The 22,510-nt window shown below is 48.3% G+C and overlaps 1 protein-coding gene across 1 annotated transcript in view; it reads right to left on the reverse strand.

Annotated features, from left to right (window-relative positions):
• MTRR (5-methyltetrahydrofolate-homocysteine methyltransferase reductase) overlaps window positions 1–22,510 on the reverse strand; it is a 403,763-nt gene that overhangs the window by 276,628 nt on the left and 104,625 nt on the right. Inside the window, exon 6 of the mRNA XM_086965276.1 lies at window positions 10,120–10,239. Within this exon, the coding sequence (XP_086821402.1) occupies window positions 10,120–10,239 (120 nt within the window). The remainder of the gene's footprint in view (window positions 1–10,119; window positions 10,240–22,510) is intronic.

Below are 22,510 nucleotides of genomic sequence, written 5' to 3' on the forward strand. Positions count from 1 at the left end.
CCCGGCAAGGGTGTCTAACTCGATTCCCAAGAATGTCATGGTTGTCACCTGGTCAGTTATGATGGGTATACTAACCCATCTAATCACACACTGTTCACTTGGTGCTCCGCACCTTAGGTTTGTTCAATCACTTATTCACTCTAAATCTTGTTTTGCTGTTATTTCTGTTTATTTTAATTACGCATTCAATGTTAACCTTTTTTGTTAACCTTTTTTTTCTTTCTCAATATATACAAAATTCAAACAATTATCAATATCAACAATTACATTTGAAAAGAAAACATTATTTTCATTGATACTTCAATTCAGCATTTTACATTATAACATGATCACAAAGTTTATGTTGAGCCCAATGCATTTCGGCACCTGAATGGTGCCTTCATCAGGGGAAAATCTGGTAGCGTTTGATTCGGGACAGCGGTTATCTTTCAATGAGGAACGGACGTGGATAGAGATAAGAGAGAAGACAAGAAAATAAGTGGTCTAACTTTGGAAATCGGAGAAAGATAAATAGCGGTCATTGCGATATTCATGAGGTAAAATTATTTCACAAAGGTTATTTTAATCAGATTTTCCCCTGATGAAGGCACGATTCTTCTCCTCGTGCTGCTCCCCCCGCTCCTAAGATAGGAGTCGTCCTGGGGGCAGCAAGCTTTTATCCCCCCCCAACGAAGGTGGCCAAGTTTCACTCGCTACCCCCCCCCCCCCCCCCCCCCCATTGGGCAATTCGAATGTTGCAGGGGCCCATTGGCAGGGGGGGTAGGCGCCGCCGTGGCTACCGGGGAGTGGGGCGTTTCTTCCGGCACGATTTTCGCGCCAAAACCAGTTCAGGTGTAGGTGTTGAGGGGCTCGGCTGCCGTTATGGCGCCGGCCTCTGATGCCCCCGATGGGGGCTGGCCTCTGCGAAATTGGGCAAAGGAGAGCACCGTAGAATACGGAGGGGGCAGAAGCACACTGCAAGTTAAAGCAACATGAAGTGAGGGGGCCTAAGCACAAGGATGAGAGAGCAACACAAGTGTGGGTGGTGGGAGAGAAGCACATGGGCAGAGAGACCAAGAAGGGATAAAAGCACAAAATGGAGATCACTGGAAAACACATGCACTCTACTGGAGTGCTTAAACTAAAAGAAAACATAGTTCCTTAAAAGCAAGCAGAGGGAGCACAGAAAGCAGCTAATCAAAGACATGACTATAGAGGCTCTGCTCTGTGGCGGGGAAAAAGGCATGATTGACAAAACAAATATAATAAGAAGCAGGAAAATGAAAGCGACAGGAAAGAAAACTAATGGTAAGCAATGATGGGGCTCCACGCCCCTGTGTGTTGTTGGCAAGCCCATAATATCTCTTTTGCATTTGGACAATGTATGTATATTACTGTCTGTTCAGGTCACTGGACAAGCAGCAAAAATGGCTAGGGATCGTTTGTTGTCATACTACAGAGATATAACCATGCTCTTCACTGGCTAAATAGCCCATAAATCTTAGCAATTATAAAAACGTCCAACAGTGGAAGGCATGCTGTGCCAGGTAGAGAAGAACATCCTCTCAAAACCGACATATAAACAAAACAAAAAAACAACAACCTTTCATGCATAAAAAGGTGCCTCAAAAACTGAGGCGAAAGCCAAAACAGCTTCTAATAAAAGTGACTGCAGAATCCACAAAGTGCCTTACAAAAGGCAAAAATAATAAGTAGCTTGAAATACTCACATCTGGTAAATGTCCTCAGAAACAATGCCCCATTTTAGGTTAACAAAATACACAAATGGGGAGGAGACGGAGGAATAAAGAGAGCAGTGCGGGTGAGAAATAGGCAAGGTGAGACAGCTGTAAAACATGCACTCTTATGAAGTGTGTTGTACCTGCTGCTCAGCAGTGTGAGTGTGATGTGGAATGCTGGGATGGATGATGCTGTGGAATGTTGGGTGAGTGAGGTTGGCAGCTGGAGGACGGGCTGAGCAGCAGGAAGGCAGCTCCTGGTGGGGCTCTCTGTACCTGTAACCTAGCACCATCTACCATAATAAATACCATCTTAAGTTACCCGTAACCAGGATCTTCGTTTTCATTACTACAAAGTGCTTCACAAAAAAAAAAAAAAAAAAAAAAAAAAAGAGTTCACGAAAAACGTGAGCAGCCGTGGAAGAATAGAAGGAGCCATTCGGAGAGGTGGTTACTGGCTGTGCTCCAAGTGAGAGACTTAGCCAAGCTGGACAGATTAAACAAATAAAGCCAGTGCTCAGAAAGCAAATGTGAGTGAAAAAAGTCAACGTTAACAGTAAGCAATAGACAGAATGCATTTCGAGCTTAGCTTTCAGCAAGTCCCAATATGTCTGTGCAACAAGACAGAACATGTCTAGTAGGCCTCGACCTAAAAACTATTGAGCACTCTCAGCCATCTCAAAAGCAGCAAGGAGATTCATGAGAATACGAAGTAAGGAAACATGCTCAGAAAAGACAAAAAATGACACAGAAAGAGTAGTTTTAAAGCAGTATGTACAACGGAGGATGGGAAATACATGAATTAAAATCAAGAATAATACCTTGTAAAAATGTGCTAAAGTGGGTTCAGAAGGAAGGGCCTGGAGGGACTTGGCGCCAATTAGATAGTGGTTAAACGGTTGCATAAAGTCTTTTCAAGTGATGACCAGAACAGTGACTTACTTCGAAGAGTAAGGAATTATACCAGAAGACAGCTAAAGATTAGAGACAAGAAGGTATAAAAGACAGGATAGACGAGATGAGCTAAGAGATTACAAACGAACAGAGGGTCAGTGGGATCCGTAGTAGGGTTAGAGTGAGAAAAAGGAGGGCATCAGGAGGTGGCATGAGGCATAAGAACGAATGAAAAAGAGGGGAACTTGTCATTTTTTGAAATACAGAAGAAAGAAAAATCAGAAGTAGTCAGCTAAAAGGTAATAAAGTAGAAATGTGACAATGTCATAGCTCTGCTTCGCCTGGCACAGCCTGTCTTTGATGTAACCATGGCACAAGTCAGAGGCCAGTTCTCTGAACTTGTCCATTTGGCTACTGTTTGGCTGTTTCTGACACTTAAGAAGTGTTTTTCCTAAAACGGAAGTTTGTTTGGCAAGGACATTAGATTGTCTATGCAGTGGTAAATCCACTGCAGATTCAAAGTATTGCTAATGAACTTTGTGCATTTATGAGTGTGTGCAATATTACAATGCTCAAAATTAGGTTTTACACTCCAATACACATGAACGCACTAATGAAGTAGTTGCTTTGTAAATTAGTTTCCTATGACGTATAGAAAATTGTTTTCCTGACTCTTGCTAACTAGGCCTCAATTTGGGACTGGCAGCCATGTTTTTTAAAGCATGTGTTGCTCCTGTCCTTTCCCTGCACAGTTCACCATTCGTTATTTCTGAAGCACACACTATGGAAGCCCACAATTTGTTTATTTCCTTTGTCATTGTTCATGCTGCTCTTGATGATTCTTCTGTGGGCCAGTCACAAAACTGTAACACACTTCAAGGTCTTTCTGCTAATTCACGGTACCCTAATAATTCCTAATAGTGTGCAGCTGTTCATGTATCTAGTTTGTTCCACCACCTCCGGATGGCATTAGCAAAGAGTGGGAAGAATCAACAGGCATGTAGAGGGATAGTGCTTAGGTAATATGATGTAGAATAGAATTGTGCTTCGATTTGCTATGACTATAACTTCAATCACATCACTATGATTCTGCTGTTCTGTTAATTTCATATACAAAAATAATGTATAAAAACCATTGATTTTAGGGGTGAGCCAGAAGACTTTCCTGAAGACCTGGAAGTTGCTAAGGATTCTGTCCGTCTCGCTCTTGATTTTGATGACCATTAGAGTACATTTTTTTTGCACTTCTCTGTAATGCCCCAACACTTTGACAAACCTGCCTTGCTGTTTTGGATTGCCCGTGGACTCCTTGCATCTCCACCAACGCCTCGCGGAACCCGCTGCGCGGGTCCCGCTTCGCAGAGGGGCGCTCCCCTTTCTGGGCTGTTAGCTGCTGCTGGGGTAAAACAGGGGCTGAGGGCTGCGAGCAAGAGGGCTGGGACTACATTTCCCAGGAGTCCCAGTAACCCGCGCCCGTTCCACCTGGGCTGCTCTCCCTCCCCGCCCCGCCCCCAACGACCGGGCGATCAAATACCGGCCTGCCCTGCACTCCGTGGGACACTTTGACAAACCTGCCTTGCTGTTTGGATTGCCCGTGGACTCCTTGCATCTCCACCAACGCCTCGCGGAACCCGCTGCGCGGGTCCCGCTTCGCAGAGGGGCGCTCCCCTTTCTGGGCTGTTAGCTGCTGCTGGGGTAAAACAGGGGCTGAGGGCTGCGAGCAAGAGGGCTGGGACTGTGTTACCCCCGTTAATCTGGTTACCCAAACTCCCCCTTTGCATGCAACTAAGAAAAGCAAGCCAAAACAAAGTGTTGTGGTGGAGTTGCATAGGCCTCCACCTAGCAAACGTAGTAGGAAGTTAATGGGGGGGAGGGGGAAAGCCAAACTATCCTATCTAGACTAGGCAAAAAACATATAAACGCACTCCAATCCGGGAAGGACAATGAGACTGTGCCTATCGCTCTTCCTTCTAAGGCCCCCAGCGCCAATACAGCTGTTACCAACAACGACCCAGTGGCCAATACATCTAATACAAATCCCCCTCTCACATCCATAGGGAGTATAGAATTCCTACTTCGTTCCCTCTTGCAGCCCATTAGCGATAGCCTGAAAAAAGTGGAGATTAGGCTCACTCTACTAAAGACATCTCTTACTACCTTGAACACCTCAGTTAGTAAGCAATCCAAAAATATGGGACCTCATCTCCCCGCAGGAAACCCTCCTAAAATAGGAGCCCCACAGGGTGCCAACAAAGTCCCCCCTCAGAGTGTGCCCACTGCCCCCCCCCCCCCTGCAGCCATTAATGGCTATTTCAGTTCAGGCACCGCGCAGTAACTCAACCAATAGGCCTCCACAACTAATAGACTCTGCCCCTCAAAGTTCCCAGACAGGGTTTAATGGCGGCCACCAAGAAGCCGGCAGTGTCCCTCTACTCTCCCCGGGCCGGCAAGCCCCAAGACCACGGAGACCAGATCTCCCGCCAGAAGCTAATAGTCTAACGGTGGTCCTAGCAGGTGCCCCCCATCTAAGATCAGGGGAAAATGAAGACTACCAATCCTTAAAGAAAAAGGTAATTAAATGGCTAATTTGGAACCGACCCCTACCATCTCATTTTAATAATGAGATTATTATGGTTAGAAGGGTCCCTTGGTTAGGGAAGACCAGAAAAACAATAATAGGGGATTGCATTTTGGTAACTTTTAAAGATCCGGGCACTGTGCTGCATATCTGTGAAGGAATAAATAGATCACTGGATTCCACTATTCAGACCCTTCCAGTATCCTTCTTTTTCCCCCCTATTCGCATGCATCATGCTCCACCGCATGATGAGTGGATAAGGGTGGAACATAGACGCAGACACAAGGACTATGTACAACGCCCAAATCTTCAATTGCCGGACACACCCTATTTTCATTTCAACCGTTTCAATTGCTTGAATGGCTTGGATGGGATTGATTGACTTTCCGCTCACAAGCCAATGACCCGAGATTGCGGCTCCTGCAGACTTTGAGCCATCTACCCCGATTGTTGGTAAAACCCTTGGTCCACTGTACGATCCAGCGTTCCTGGATGATGGCACCAGCAGACCTTCTGATCTATCTGCCCACAATGTTGACAATGCCTCTGGAATATTGAATGAGTCAATACTTGTGGAGAACGGCTCCAGTGGACTTTCCGAACCATCTGCCCCTACTGTTGGTAATGCGTCAGAACTCCCGATTGCAGTAGAGTCTGGAATCATCCCCTCCAACCCCTCTGGCACGGCAACTAACACCCCAGAACATTTGAGGCTAATTTGCTGGAATGTTGCTGGACTGGCTAACAAACTGGGTGATCCGGACTGGGCAAATTATATCGAGACTGGAGACGTATGTATGTTCCAGGAAACCTGGGCCAGAGAGGACTATGGTCACCAAGGCTACATGTCATTCTTCATTCCAGCGAGGTGGGAAGGTAAAGGCCGCCCGTCAGGAGGGCTTACGACCTGGGTCGTATCTCATCTGGGCTGCGTGGCAACGCGGTTGTCGGCTAACTCTGAAGACATCCTTGTGGTTTCATTATCATGGCCCAACCAAGCTAAACTTGTCTTTATTAACATTTATTCTAGGCCAATGGGAATTGCGAAGGAATCACCGACCATAGATGAACTCTCCAACTTTATATCTGACCTACCGAGTGATTCATTCTATGTAGTGAGAGGGGATTTTAATTCTCATTTCGAGCCACTCCCTGCCCTTCTGGATGGGTTATCATCGGAAGAAGAGGCCAGATGGGCAGTGCCTCTAGTGGAAGCTCCACCTCCGAAGGCTTGGACCCCACTAGCACTACAAATTACAGCCCTCACCCTAAAGTTCGGAATCAGAGCTTGCAATGGGCGAATGAAATCCGACATACCTAGTAAAACCACCTACAACAGACCGGGAAGAGAGTCCCGTCTGGACTATGTCTTGGCCCAAATAGTGAAGTGGCCGACAATCCAGGACTTTAGGGTGATGGAAAGGACCGATAGTTACCATAATGCACTTGAGCTTGACCTTGTCCACCCTGGCCCCCAAGCTCTCGTGACTAACGCGGAAGGGAACAATCCTGCGCTTCTCCTTGACAATAGCAGGAGAAGAATCAGGTGGGAGCACTTGGTTACAAGCAAGAATAAACTCCCCATGCTCTATGATGGGATAACTCCCATCTTGGAAACTGTGGGGAGCTTGGATACCGAGGCAAACAACAAAGACTCCCAGGGCAAATTGTATAAGGCTCATGAGGACCTCATAAAAGCTGCGGCACCTCACTTCACCTGTAGTTCACGAAAACCAAAAGGGGGGCGGCAAGGCAAAACATCATGGTATAACCTAGCATGCAGAAGGGCAAGAACAGAACTCCTCAGACTAATCAAGGAGGCTCCAGGGGGGGATAGCCTTAAACAAAGCAGGCGAGCTTACAAGAAACTCATTGCCCACGCTAAGGCAGAATGGGAGGAAAATCAGTGGGAAGAACTCACCAAGGCCCTAGCGATCCAAAACTAACGCCTGTTTTGGAGGATAGTGAACGGGGGGTCGGGGAATTTACAATCGGCACTAGAGCCTAACATTGCCCCAGGGGTGTGGCAGGCCCACTTCCAGTCCCTATACAGTTCTGAGCCGGGAGAATCTCCTGCTGCTATTGAGGTGGGCTGGCCGGACTATGAAGGGGAGCCAATAACGCTGGGCGAGGTCACCGCTGCCATCTCAGGACTGGCTTCTGGAAAGGCGCCGGGACTGGATGGTTTACCAGGGGATATGTTTAAGCAGGAGCCCACTGTTTGGGCCCCTTACCTTGCCGCCCTTTTTAATGGAGTTCTTGGTGGCATGGAAATCCCTAGTACTTGGCTGGGGGCAGAGGTGGTCCGCATCTTTAAAAAGGGCTCGCCTCTCCTCCCAGCCAACTACAGACCAATCAGTTTAATAGACGTGGCACAGAAACTGTTTGGTAGGGTTTTGCTGAATAGGCTCCAGGACTGGATGGAGGAGGTGGGCGCCCTTAGTCCCTACCAGGCGGGATTTAGGAAGGGGGTATCCACAGTGGACCAGGTTTTCAGATTGAACCTAATCTATTGGAGGACAGCAAAATTCGAGGGCGGTAGTCTGTACACAATTTTTGTGGACCTACGGGCCGCCTTCGACCTGGTGCCCAGGGGGAAACTTTGGAGCGTCCTGGCAGAGATGGGCGGTCCCCCGGACATCCTATTGATCTTACAGAGGCTGCACCACAATAACTACGCCCAAGTGAGGTGCGGGAGGTCGGGGGAACTGACCGATAGATTCCCCGTTGGCCGGGGGGTAAGACAGGGTTGTGTGTTGGCACCGACCCTGTTTTGCCTCTTCGTCAATGGGGTAATCGCCCACCTGAATGCCACTGACTATACTGACGCCCCCAAATTAAATGGCAGCAGGGTGCCCGCAATTATGTTTGCGGACGACACCCTGCTGCTATCTAAAACCCCTATGGGTATACAGAGGATTCTTGATTCCTTTGTGGCCTTCTGTACTGATAGGGGGCTAGAAATTAATGCGGCAAAAACCAAATTCATGGTTTTGAATCCGAGCCAAAAATTGCGGCCTAATCCGCAATTGGGAGCTGTACGGCTCAAGAGAGTAACCACCTTTGAATACCTTGGTGTGACTCTCAACGAAACCATGACTTGGGGATCCCATCAGAGTAGGGCTAACCTCAAACTTATACAAACCACTGGGGGCATCGCCCGGATGAGACCGGTTCATCATACCGTCCATTGGGGGCACTAATCCAGATATACAAGGCCCAGGCTAGGGGAGCGATTATGTATGGGGCGGAACTATGGGGTCACACACCTTGCCGGAGTCTGTCACTAACGGAAAACAAGTTTATAAGACAGATAGCCGCACTTCCGCCCAGCACCCCGCTCCTCCCCCTGAGGCTTGAATTGGGTTTACGACCGTTAGCTGATGAAATAAGCCTGAGACCCATAGCCTTCTGGCGTAGGCTGTGGAGCAGCAATGATCTTGCAGAATACAGGGCGGAACTGGTCGAACTTCTGAATCACCCTAAAGCGCTCAATATCCCTTGGGTCAAAAACATCCTAGCCACTTTCATGGAATTAGGGCTCCCTGATTTATGGAATGAGCCGGCGAATGCCGCACTAAACATCTCCAAAAGGTCCCTGGCTAATGTATACCACAAACACAAATTGGCCAGGGCCCAAGCTACCCAGGCAGAAGGGTCCTTATCCTCCGTGTTTTTGCAAAGCAAGGATCTCTATAGGTTTGAGAAGGTACTGGATCCTATTTTCCCTGTACTGGCCAGAAAGCTGTTTCTCCAATGGAGATACGGCACACTGCCCTTCCGGTCTTTGATAAGCACCTGGTCATCGGCTCCCACCACAAAGCAGTGTCCGGTTTGTGATGCAACGGAGGAAACTGACTTGCATGTGGCTTTCTTCTGCCCAGCCAACAAGGTAGCAAGAAAATATTGGCTCCTCCCGCTGATAAGGAATATGGGTTGCAGGGAATATGCACCAATGTACAGGATTTTAAAATCTGATGTCTCTGGCCCAATTGTCTTTGCATTAACAACATTTCTTATCAATGTTTGGCATACGCGTAACCGTATTTTAAAGTCGTTGGGTCCCTCTTAAAAACTTTTTTAGATGCATAGTTTGTATAGCATTTTTAGCACATGCATTCCAATTGTTTTATCTTCTTATGAACTGATTATCCGTGATTGTATATGTGTATTGTGTATCTTTTATGGCCAAATGGCCGAAATAAAGATTGGAAATGAAAATGAATGCCCTAATAACTGAGAGCCTTCATGGCATTGGCTCCATACCACCTTACTTTTTAATTTTGTAATAAAACCCTTTAAATATTCCACAGTTCTAGAACTCAATCATTGAGTCGGCCCTTTTACTTAATTGACTGTAAAAATCTATTTTTGATGTGTTGGGAGGTGCCTCAACTCAGGGACATATTGAGTCATGAAACTAAGGTTTAACACCGTCTCAGATTCCTCGAAATGTGAGTGTCTTGACTGAGGTACATTTTGGGGTGTCACGATTGCAGAGTATCCGCTCCCAAAGTATGAAACAATTAAATATTCTTTGTCACATGGGAGGCTGTGAACAGTTTATCATGTTGTAGGCTATATTGCAAGTGGACACGGAAACACTGTGCGCACCATTATCACACCAACCAAATGTTTCTTTTGCATCATTCATTATGTTGCTTTGCAGCGCAATGAGGTAGGGTTCGGACACAACGATAGATTGGAGGTTGTCACTCGGAGAGAGAAAATTTGCTAACATTTTAGCATTTCGACAAGTAAAAAAGAGCGAAGAGAAAAAAAAAAACCTGCTGTTTTAGAAGAGAGGGTCAAAACGCAAGACATCAGATCTGTGAACGTGCAATGCTAGGGGATTTAACTTCATATACAGTGTTTCACTCAATTTCTTACTTTTATATATTAGAAAATACAAACCATCATTGAACCTACCGAAATATCGAGCTCCAACAGCAAACACGTTTTTACTGCATCTGGCATGGTCAGTTGCTCTGCTTTTGTGACAGGAACTTGGAAATGCGGCTCAGAATTCAATACAGGAAATGTAGAGTTCTAAAAATAAAACAAATGTTTAAGAAAAGCTGCTGAAATTTTAAATCCGAATGTCGACAATATCGAACAGGAAAATATTCCTTAGTTTCTAGTGAACAACACAGTGATTAAACAATAAGTGCCAACTGATATGCAGTGAAGCTTGCAACAAATATATATGCCCTAGCAAGTATAAATACTTTGAAGAACATCTAGATTGTAATCAGATTCAAAATTACTTTAATAATAAGAGAGTAAGACACTAGGATTATGTTTTCTATATTCATTGTTGCTTCTCTACAATCCTCTGGGAATAGAGCTTGCTCAGCATGCATCCCTCCCTTGAAGCATAGTCTCTTTCTTGTTCTCATCCTTTTGAATGAATGACCTGTATCCTCCACTACTCCCCATTTAAGGAACCTCTTTTTTCTTTCAGCACACAATCAGAGTGTGTTTATATTTTAACTTTTTACATATTCTTTTAAATGGGGTTTCCTTTTAGACGCATGGCTCTCCCTCCAATTATACTGTTAATCCCTGGACCTTGGAGTCTTTAAAGGTGAAAAGAGTCTCAGCACTCTTCCCTTTTTTTGGATTGTATTTTGCACATGTATTGGCTGCTATTTATTTTTTCTTTGCACAATTGGGATATATTGTATTAACACACTCTTGCTGTTATTTTAAACTTGATTTTCCAAAGAAGCTTTCATTATACATTGTTTTATAATGTCTTAGAAATTTGCACATGAAGTTGCTGCTGCTTAATGAGTTTGTGCACAAAATTAGAATGTAGATATTGTTTAGGTTTTGTTAAAGGAAAATGTTCTTTTCATCCAAATATGCTAATTGTTTTAGAACAGTGTTATGTTTTTTCCAAACAATTGATGTGAAGTACATTATTCTAAATTAAATCTATCACAAATCTACTACGGTTTAGTATTGACCTAAACGTGTGCCATTTGTTTTGGTAGAAGTTTATTTAGAACTTTGTTGCTGCTTATTGGTCTTAATGCCCAGGTTACTTACCGGTAATCTTCATTACTCCGAGTATAGTCTTCCTCGCCACATGACTGACATAGTGAGCTTCAGCTCCACAACAGAACCCTCCAAAGTAAAAAAAGCCTCCCACCCCCTCCCAACATGGCCGACCAGTCACCCCTGACCTCTATAAGAGGCGGGCCGGCCCAACCAACAGCCTGAACCACCAAGCAAACAATGAAGCCGATAGCCAGACAGGGAGGGGGGGAGGGAACTCATGTGGCGAGGAAGACTATACTCGGAGTAATGAAGATTACCGGTAAGTAACCGGGGCATTACCTCCTCGTTAGTCTTCCTCGCCACATGACTGACATAGTGAGCAAATACCCAAGCCAAAAGGCTTCATTGACCACAAGAAAAACAACACACACGGTGATGCAGAAAACCAACACAAGGTTTATTCAGTACAAATGAAAAGAAAACAGGAATTACAGCAAACCTGAATCAAGACACAAATAAAAGGGCCATCAAGGAGCCACAGGCCCTGCACTCAGAACGGCCCCAGCGAAGTCCCCAGGGACAGAACCACCCAAAACAACGTGATAATGTTCCATGAACAAGTGGGGGGGACGACCATGTCGCCGCCCGACAAATCTCCTCAGTGGAGACACCTTTGAAGGAAGCCCAGGACACAGACACACTCCTAGTGGAACGACCCTGGACCCCCGCCGGTACCACCGAACCCAGTGAAGCATAGGAAATTAGGATAGCCTGTTTAAGCCAGCGACTCAAGGTGGAAAGAGAGGGCTTGTGGCCAGAATGAACGGGACCGAAAGTCACGAACAGGCTATCACACCGGGAAAGGGAAGACGTGCGCTCAAGATAAACCAAAACAGCGCGCCGGACATCCAGCAAGGACAAGGAAGGATCCGTGTCGGGAGGGAAAGAAGGTAACGACACCTCCCGAGACCGGTTCACCAAGGAAGGAACCTTTGGGAAGAAAACGGGGGTCATGACGGAGAATCAACCTCTCAGGCAAAACCCGCAAGAAGGGAGGGGAGCGGAGGAACGAACCCAGCTCGCCCATCCGCCCGGCAGACAGCGGCCACCAGGAAAACCACCTTAAAAGTGAGAAACCGCAGAGCCACAGAGGCCAGGGGTTCAAAGGGGGGACCCTGAAGGGCTCGCAGAACGAGAGGGAGATCCCAAGGGGGAGACAGGCATAGCGTCCGGGGGCGACGGAGAAAACAACTCCGGAGCAAACGAGCCACCAGGGAATCCAGCCCGTCGAAATCCGGACTGCGGAAGGCCCGCAAGGCTGCCCACTGGGCCCTTAGTGAAGAAGGGGCCAAGCCCAAGGAAAACCCTTCAGCAAGAAAATCCAAGACCCGCAAGGGATCCACGGAGGCGGGGTCAGCACCTTGCACACCGCACCAACGCGAGAAAGAAGCCCAGTGCCGGGCATAGGAGGACAAGGTGGAAGACCTGCGGGAGCCCTGCAGCAAATCCACCACTCCAGAAGAACAACCCCGAGCAAGCAAGGTCACCCACTCAAGAGCCAGGCCTGCAGATGGAGCCGGCGCAACACCGACTCCGGGAGCGGGGGGCCCTTCAAAGGAAAAGGAAGATCCGGGATCGGCCAGTAGGCCTGAACCGCCAGCTCGCAAAGGAGAGGGTACCAGGGGCGGTGAACCCAGCCGGGAACCACCAGAAGCACCCTGGCCTTGTCCAAACGAACCTTGCAGAGGACCCGAGGGATCAGGGGGAACGGGGGAAATGCGTACAGAAGACCGGAGGGCCAAGTGAATGACAGAGCATCCCCCCGCCACACCCCCGGAACCGGGAGGAGAGAGCAGAACTTGGGTAGGAGGGCAGACTCCTCGTCCGCGAACAGATCCACCAGCGGCAGACCGAAGCGAGACACCAGGCGTTGAAACACCACCGGAGACAGGGAGAGACAAGGCACCGACGGAAAGATCCGACTCAGACGATCCGCCTCCACATTGTCGGACCCCGGGAGATAGACAGCCCGAAGAGACAGGACCGACGACTCCGCCCAAGACAACAACTCCTGAGTCAGCAACCAAAGGGAGCGAACCCTGCACCCCCCCTGATGGTTGACATAGCTCCTCACAACCTGGTTGTCTGCCTTGACCAAGAGATGGTGACCCCGTAGAGAGGGAGCAAAATGACGGCAGGCCAGGAGGACTGCTTTCAACTCCCCATAGTTCGAGGAGCAGAGTGACTGTAGGAGATCCCAACGACCCTGAATCGACCCCGTGCCCAAGGTCGCCCCCCAGCCGAGGAGACTGGCATCGGTCGTTACCACCCTAGACGGGGACACCAAGAAGGGAAGACCCTCGGATAGATGAGACTCCACCAACCACCAACCCAAATCCGAACGAAGCTGAGGGGAGACCGAAGCCAGGAACTCTTAATCCTCCGAGCGGGGATCCCAGAAGGATAGCAGATGGTTGACCAAGGGATAAAGGTGGAGGCGAGCCCAGGGGAGCACATTTATGGTCGCCGACATCAGGCCCTGAACTCGTAGCCAGAAGCGAACCGGGGCAGAACCCAGAGCCAGAAGGGACCCCAGATCCCGCCACAAAGTGTCCCGGCGACCCAGAGGCAGGAACACCTTCCCCAGCACCATGTCCAGACGACCCCCAATGAAGGCCAAGTCCTGAGTGGGTGACAGATGTGACTTCCGCTCGTTGATCAGGAAGCCGTGGGAGGAGAGGACCTCGCAGACCCGTCCGACGTGCAGCAACCCCTTGGAAAAAGAAGAGACAGAGATTAACCAATCGTCCAGGTACGGAAAAACCCTGATCCCCTCCTGGTGAAGAATACCCACCAGGGGAGCCAGGATCTTAGTAAATACCCTCGGGGCAGATGACAAGCCAAACGGAAGTACCTGGAACTGATAGTGGGAACCTCCAACGCAGAACCTGAGGAAGGACTGAGAAACCGGATGGACTGGGACATGGAGGTAGGCGTCGAGAAGATCCAGAGAAGCCACCACCTCGCCCTGTACCAGAAGAGGCAGAATTTCCTGCAGAGAGATCATCTTGAATTTAGTATGTGGAACATAAGAATTCAACCATTTTAAATCCAACACAGGTCGGAAATCCCCAGACACCTTTCTCACCAGAAAAAGGATGGAGTAGACGCCCGAACCCCTTTGAGAGGGAGGGACAGGGCAGATGGCCCGTTTGGCAAGCAAGTCCTGAACTCCGGCCAGCAAGGCCCGTCTCTTAACCAGGGAGGAAGGCAGGGGTGTAGCGAGGAAAAAATCCGGAGGAGGTGAGGAGAAGGCGATGGAGAATCCTTCCTTCACAATCCGAAGAGCCCAAAGATCCGTGACAGACTCCTCCCAGGCCAGGACGAAGTGGCGGAGACGTCCCCCCACAGGGAACACCCCGGAGGGAGTCGGCCGAAAGTCAGGAGAGGGAGCGGCAGCAGCAGGCTGAGAACGGGATTTGTTGAAGTAAGGGGCGCCCCGGCCGCGACCCCTCCCATGAAAGGGCGCGCCGCCCTTACCCCTGGAAGATGAGGAAAAAATCCGGCCGCAACCCGGGAAGCGGGCCCCAGACGATTTGATGGGAGCCAGCAACTTGCGGTCCTCAGCAGATTTCTTAATCATAACCTCCAGAGGAGGGCCAAACAGCTTAGCCCCAGAAAACGGTATCTTCATGAGCAGAGCCTTCTGGGCCACCTCCGACTTCCAATGCCGAAGCCAGATCTGACGCCGGGCCTGTATCGCCGCACCCCCAGCGGCCGCAGACGCCCCCAGAGTGTCAAAGGAGATGTCCGACAGAAGGCGCGTCTGCTGTTCCATCAAGGCAAGCGTCGGGACAACATCAGCCCCCTGATCCAGGAGCTCACCCGGGAATTGGAAGTCCTTCAACAAAGACTGCACCGTGCAAGACAAATAGGCAGAGGCCCTGATGGAGAAATTAGCCGCAGCATAGGAACGCTTAGCAGCAGCCTCCACACGCTTGTCCACAGGGTCAGAAGGGGAGGCGTCCTCCGAAATGATCGAACCCTGGGAAGACAGTCCCACCACCAGAGAGTCCACCTTCACCGCCTGAGGGAAATCCTTTGAGAATTCCTCCACCGCATAACGCTTAGACAGATACCGTGGAAAAGACTGCTTATCCACATCTAACCACTCCCCCTCAATGACCTTCTTGATGGACGCATGTAGAGGAATGGAGTCCGGAGCCTTGCGTTGATACTGCACAAAGAAATCCTCGTAAACATACTCCGCCGTAGGAAGAGGGAAAGCCAAGTTATCCCTGACGTGGGAAAGAACCTCAAGAAGTTCCTGGCCCTGGATGTAACGGCCATGGAGATCCTCCTCCTCCCCCTCTGCATCTGACCCAGGAGTGGGGTCTCTGCGAGGACGCTTCAGAGAGGAAGGGCCCTGGGCATCACGCTGTGCCAGGGCATCAGCCACCGCAGACTGGATCATCAACTGTAGGGACTGCGCAGTGAAAGGCAAAGCAGACAAGGAGTCAGACACCGACCCCGCAGTGACAGAATCCTGCTCCATCACCACCAGAGCAACACACCACCTCGCCTGGAGAACAAAAGGTGAAAAAACACAGGGGCACCCAGAACGCCGTAAGACTAAATAGCCAGCCGGGGAACCTAGCTGAAGGCAATCCAGACGTACACGCAGCACCCGACGCGAAACCCCGTCCACCAGGGGCGGGATGCGCCCGGGGCCAACCCCAGCGCGGCACACATCCGCCTGCTGAAAGGTAGAAAACCCCGACAAAGCCGGCAGCGACCAGCGCCGCGAAACCAGCACCAGACCGGCAGAAGGGAATCCCCCGCAGTGACTCCGAAACCGGGTAAGCATGCCCCCGTTGAAGCCGCACAAACGCGGGTGTAGGGGCGCACCGCATGCATCTGTGGCCTCAGCAGGCACACGGAACACAGCGCGAGATCCGGAGACCGAGCCCGCATTCAGAGAAGGCAACGCGCCCGCCCAAGCCGGACCGGCAGACAGGGACGGGCAGCAAGCATAACAAAAGGCCGAACCCGTAAAACAAAAAAGGAAACGGCGGCTGCCCCAGACAAGGGGCATGTTTGCGCCGGACACCAGAGCCCGAACAAGGCAAGGGTCCACAAATTAACGACCGGGGGCAGAAAAGAGGGACAAATCCACATCCCCGGCCGCCCCCCCCCCCCCCCCTGTAAACCCACGGCACGCTATAGCAGCACCCAACCGGCCCCACCGGACCGGGGGAAGGAAGAGGGGGGGAATTCAAGTTCCAGGAACGAGGGTCCGCTAAGGCAGGACCTCCAACCCAAAACCCATGGACCAGCTAGAGCAGGTCCACCTCACCTGAACAGCGCCTCTGGAGAGAATCGCGCAGAACAAAAAAAACAGGCTGTTGGTTGGGCCGGCCCGCCTCTTATAGAGGTCAGGGGTGACTGGTCGGCCATGTTGGGAGGGGGTGGGAGGCTTTTTTTTTACTTTGGAGGGTTCTGTCGTGGAGCTGAAGCTCACTATGTCAGTCATGTGGCGAGGAAGACTAACGAGGAGGTAATGTTGAGAACCTTTATTTGTATCTCGCACAATAGGGTAATTGAATATATCCATCTATGTTATGTAAGGGAAAATCTAAGATTAGCTATGAAGGGTTTCGATATTTATCAATGGACTGAGAAATGAATTGTCCTTAAGTTTTATTATATTTATTATGTAGAAATTGTATGTTTTATTATGTGGACCTCATTAGAGATCCAAATCTTTAATACATTTTGAATTGAATTGAGTGTGTTTACTTGCTCTCTCCCTCATGACCGGTCCCTAATGCCAAACTTATGCATGCTCTTTAATGGTTCCTGCATTCCCTACTTATCTTAAGTAATCATAACTCATGCCCTAAGGTAACTATAACTCACAACCACCATGCACACTTTTCCATCAATAATGTAACTGCAAATTTTGCAGTGATATTATCAATATATGTCACAAAAGATGTCACGAGTGATGTCATACTTGGGGTAGTTAGCAGTGCATGGTGAGGGCACGAGTTACAGTTACTTGGGATAACCAGAACTGTTGAATTTTAGTGGTGTTGTACATTTAATCTTCGAGCAGAAATCTTCAAATAACTATAATATCACTTTAACCTTTGTTTTTTTTCGGTGACTTTCTAGTGTGTAATTTTTTTGCGTAAAGTAAAATTTTATTGCCATACTTAAAGCCAAACCCCTGCTGCGCCTAACCGAAGGCCTAAGCCAGGCCCGGCAGCCAAACTCTTCTATTCCCATATTATCCCTGGTGGGATAATATTGCACATCCCTGCAGATAGGCAGGGAAATAGACTGGGTCCCAGGATAGGCTCCCCGGGACACCATCCATGAGCTAGCCCCAAGGATAGCCATTCAATGGCTCTGGGAGGGGACCCATGCGCCTCTTCCCCATTTGGTACTGTGCAGCCCAGCGGGATGGGGTCTCTGAGGCCTCTTTAGGCTCGGAGAGGGGTGCCATGTGACCCACTCATAACATTGGCCCAGGGAAATGAGGTCCCAGGGTCTCTTAGAGGCTTAGGAAGGTGGGCCTTGTGCCTCCCTTCTACGGTGTACTGTTGGCGTGCCCCCCCGGTATAGGATCCCAAGGCCTTTTTTAGGCTTGGGTAGGGGTGCTGCACACCCCTCGCCTTAAACAAATATCAGCCCCGGGAAATGGGATCCATGTGGCCTCTCCAAAGCTTGGGGATGGGTGCCATGCGCTCCCTTCCCCTTTAAACAGATAATGTGCCACCCCGTCCCTCCCGGGCTACCCCAGGGGATATTATTTTCTTTCACCCATGAATGCACAGCAACATTTAAAAAAAATATATATGTTTTTTGCCCCGGGCCTAGGGTGGACAGGGTATCCCTACCCTGCCCCCCCTTTTTTTTTTTTTTAAGTGAGTCCTGAGTCCTAAGATGGCTGCTGCCTCATCTTTGTTGTTGTGGAGGCAGCCAATCAGTTCTCAGTATGACATCTCTCGGTTCTGTGGATCCTCTGCGGCGTGATATATCCAATGTTTTTAAGCACTAATTGATCAAACACTACTGAATGGATTTAGACCATATCACAAATCACATAAAGCAATCTTTCTGGACAAGGTTCCAGCTTTCTGCCAAATTTGGGGTAAATCCGTTCAGCAGTTTGGGCTGTAAATGTGTTCCTAGGTAAAAATAAATGTGTAAAACACGTTTTGGGACACCAGGCATCCAATTGAAAGATCACCCCAAATATTTCCAAGAAGAAACTGACATTTTTCGGGGGGGAAAGTTTTGTCAAGATTTGCCACAAAAAATATATTTTTTAATATTTTATTTATTTGGTGATTGTTTTATTGTTTAATTTGTTAATATTGTTATACCTATCATCGCCAGTGAAGTAGTGTGGCTCACTGGTTAGAGGCGGCAGACCCGAGAGCAGAGGACGGCCCGGGACCAGGGTTCGATTCCCGGCGCGGCGGAACCAGGGTCAGCGGACTCGATAATTCTCTCGCCTCGGTGCCCACTCTGATCAGCGATCACACTCGGCAACTCTGGGCATTAGCTTGCCTCATCTTCACTAACGGCCCCACCAGACCGCCGGGGATGCCTGGTCTCACCCTGGAGATACCCATTAAGGGACCATCTCTCAGGGAAGCCAGGAAGGGTTTCGCAGCGGTCAAAAGCGCCTTGGGACCCTACGGGTAAGTAGTGCGCTATATAAATGCCAATACATTTACATTTACACAGTAGGTAGTTATAGTTAGGATTTTTTTCAATGCAAAATCTCAACATTCTATTGTGAATAACTTTGGCGCCGGGTGAGGAATCTGCCTGAAAATTTCCTCAAATTTGCCTCCCGGCGCTCCGGTCCTTTCCCGAAAATTTAGGGGGGATTTGTCAAGCGGGGGCCGAGATAAAAGGGGGGTCCCAAAACGTGTTTTCCCCATGTTAATTTCTATAGGGCGGTCAAACTCACTTTTAGCCCGAACGGCTGAATGGATTTCCACCAAACTCGGCAAAATTGTAGGGACTGGTAGCCCGATGTGCCTTTGCTAGGTCTCAAGAAATGTGCTCCAGAGGATTTTGAGTAATTTAGGTTAAAAAAAATATATATATATATATCTATAGGCGCGCCCTGGTACGAGCACCGGGGAGCGCACTGGGCGCGCTACGCGACTTGCGCGCGAAAAGCTGATTGGCTCTCGGGTGTCTGTAAACATTCGAAACAGTCCGGAGCGGCCGCCATCTTGTGTCTCGGTAAGATCGAGACACAAGAGGTGGCAAAAACAAAAGGGGAAATGACCATAAGGGGGGCAGAGTAGACTCCCCCTGACCCCCTAGGTTTGATGTGAGGTCTATAAAAGGGCCCCGCGGGAAAAAAAAAAAATCGATTTGCGCGGGGGGAGCGCCCGGTACGCGCACCGGGGAGCGGACCGGGGAGCGTAGCAGGGGGAAAACCCAGTTTATTCACTGCGTCATCTCTACGACCCTTTCTTGCGTCAATACGCCCCTTTTGCATACATTACACCTGACGTAGGTATAATGTGGCGCAGGGGTTTACAAAGTGACGCATCTACCTAGATGCGTCACTTTGTAAATATGGCTCAATAATGCATTTTTTACAGCACTGGTGCGTCACAAAAAGTGACGTACCGGTGGCGTAAAAGTGACGCATGGCCTTATAAACGAGGCCTTCAGTCTTCTACTCATGTGTCATATTAAATATATGACGTATTATGTTGCAAGTACTTACAGATACGTCAGTATTTCAGACGTATCCTTAAGCGCAAAAGTGATGCATTGCTGGAGTGTGTCACAAAAATGATGCAACTCCAGCAATTCATCCTTTCACATGGGGCCAGGCCCATGTGAAAGGGCCTGCATCAGTCTTACACCTGCTGTGAAACAGGTGCAAGATTTTGACGCAACAGCGTCATAAAAGTGATGCAGTGATATCTCATAGATTTCACTGCGTCACCTCTTGCGTCAATACGTCCCTTTTGCATACATTACACCGGACGTAGGTATAATGTGGCACAGGGGTTAACAAAGTGACGCATCTACCTAGATGCGTCACTTTGTAAATATGACTCAATAAGATGCATTTTTTACAGCACTGGTGCGTCACAAAAAGTGACGTACCGGTGGCGTAAAAGTGACGCATGGCCTCATAAATGAGGCCTTCAGTCTTCTACTCATGCGTCATATTAAATATATGACGCATTATGTCGCAAGTACTTACAGATACGTCAGTATTTCAGATGTATCTGTAAGCGCAAAAGTGATGCATTGCTGGAGTGCGTCACAAAAAAATGCAACTCCAGCAATGCATCTTTTCTTACCCTTCACCACCCCTGTTCCTTTTCTACATTTTCTTTGAATATCTACATTCCCTATGTTTACTCTCCTTCTCCTTACTTTCCTTCCCAACACTCACCTTCTTTCAGTCCCCCTACTTCACTTCCTTTCCCCTCTCATACCTTTCTGTTCTTTCTTACTATTTTTCCATTCCTTTATCAATGCACTCCACTTCACTTACTCTTTTTCATTTTTTTAAGAATAAAGCTCTTTGATGAGAATTGGCGGTAGTTCTGAAAAGAACTTTTTTTTTCTTCTTTTTTCTTTTTTTAGAACAAAAACAAAAACAGGGAATGGAAACTGCTCAACAGGAGCAAAAAAATAAAAATAATTAGGGCTGGGAACGGCAGCGATGGTTCTCCAATGATCGAACCATGAGCAGAACACTTTGCTCCCCATAGCAAAGTAGCTGATCACAGTATCTGCATTTAAGGACGCCTTTGTTAAATGCAGGCTGAATATTTGGAACCAGCTCTTGTGATCTCCCCCTCACCGATGTTGTTGGTCCTCCGGTGGATGTAGAGGCCCCATCACTGGGAACCTCTTGTGCCAGAGCCCTGACACTTTCCCGGGCAAAATTCTGGGGGTGCTTCCTCTCCACATGGCGAATCATTGTGGAGTTCCCAAAATAATATTTTTTAGTGGGGTCACCCCGTGACAGGTATGTGTGACAGATCTTGCACTCCACTTTTGGAGCATTTACCTTCTTTTGGTCTTCTGGTATGGAATTTTTTTTCCAGATGAAATGTTCTTTCACCTTCGGCTGAGGAGGCTCTTCATCAAGGAATTCATTGGAGTCATCTTCCCTGCTGGATGGTCTGGCAGCCATGATAATCCAAGATATCCAACAAAGAACCGAGAGCAAAAAGGCAGGTCTTTCAGTCACAAAAGTGAAAGAAGAAGTGAAGGAAATGGGTGGGGATTTCATTCTTTGTAAAAAAAACTGTTAGCAACCAATGAAAAGTGTTATTTTAAGGTCACATGGCTTGACGCGCTTACGCTGCGCGCACCGAAGCGCTTCCGGGGGCGCTTACGCGGCGCGAAGTAGGCGCTTCCGGGGGCGCATACTTGGCGCGAACAAAGGCACTTCCGGGGGCGCTTACACGGCGCGCCTAAGTGACGTTTTGATAGTTTCACGGTAATGCAAAATCATTTTCATTTCCTTATTAAAAAAAACTGCTTTTATATGTATGGTACTAAATGTCTTGAGTTATTTACTTTTCATTTATATTTTTTTTCACGAACGCAAGTAGCGCTCTGGGTGCGCTTTCCGGAGAGCTTACCCGTGCGCGCACCAAGAGCGCCCCAGGAAAAAATGATAACAAAAAAATATATATTATAAAAAATAAAAAATAATAATTAATACTTACACAAAACAGCAAATGTATTAAAAAAATCGTAGGTTAGAAACTCGATATAGAAAGGAATTAGCTTTTAAAAAACCTTTGAAATTCACTGAAAAAACCATAGGTTTCACACCAGTTATAGTTAGGAATTAGCATTTAAAAAACCTATTAAATTCACTGAAAAAAACATAGGTTTCACACCAGTTATAGTTAGCTGGAAATGTTACTGGCATAAAACCATTGAAATTCCCACATTATAGTTAGTTGGACTCACTATAACCTGCGCACCTGCAATGCACTGCTGATGACGTCACATATTACACCACTCATGACATGGTCAGCAGGACCGTGTGGGGATTGGGGACCCCCCATGACCCTCAACGGAGAGGGCAAGCCCCAGGGGATGGGGTCCCATGTGCTACAAGTGGCCCAGGAGGGGGGCCACACGTCCCTCCTCCCCAACATTTACAACAAACAAAAATACAAAAAAAAGGCCGGCCCCGGTGGATTGGGTCCCCGGGCCATAAGTCAACTGAGGAGGAGCCCCCTCTAAAAGAATTATAAAATTTTAAAAGGGCCATGCCAGGGGTTCCCCA

Source organism: Lissotriton vulgaris, chromosome 4_1 (genome assembly GCF_964263255.1).
Source record: "Lissotriton vulgaris chromosome 4_1, aLisVul1.2, whole genome shotgun sequence".
NCBI classification, from domain to species: domain Eukaryota; kingdom Metazoa; phylum Chordata; class Amphibia; order Caudata; family Salamandridae; genus Lissotriton; species Lissotriton vulgaris.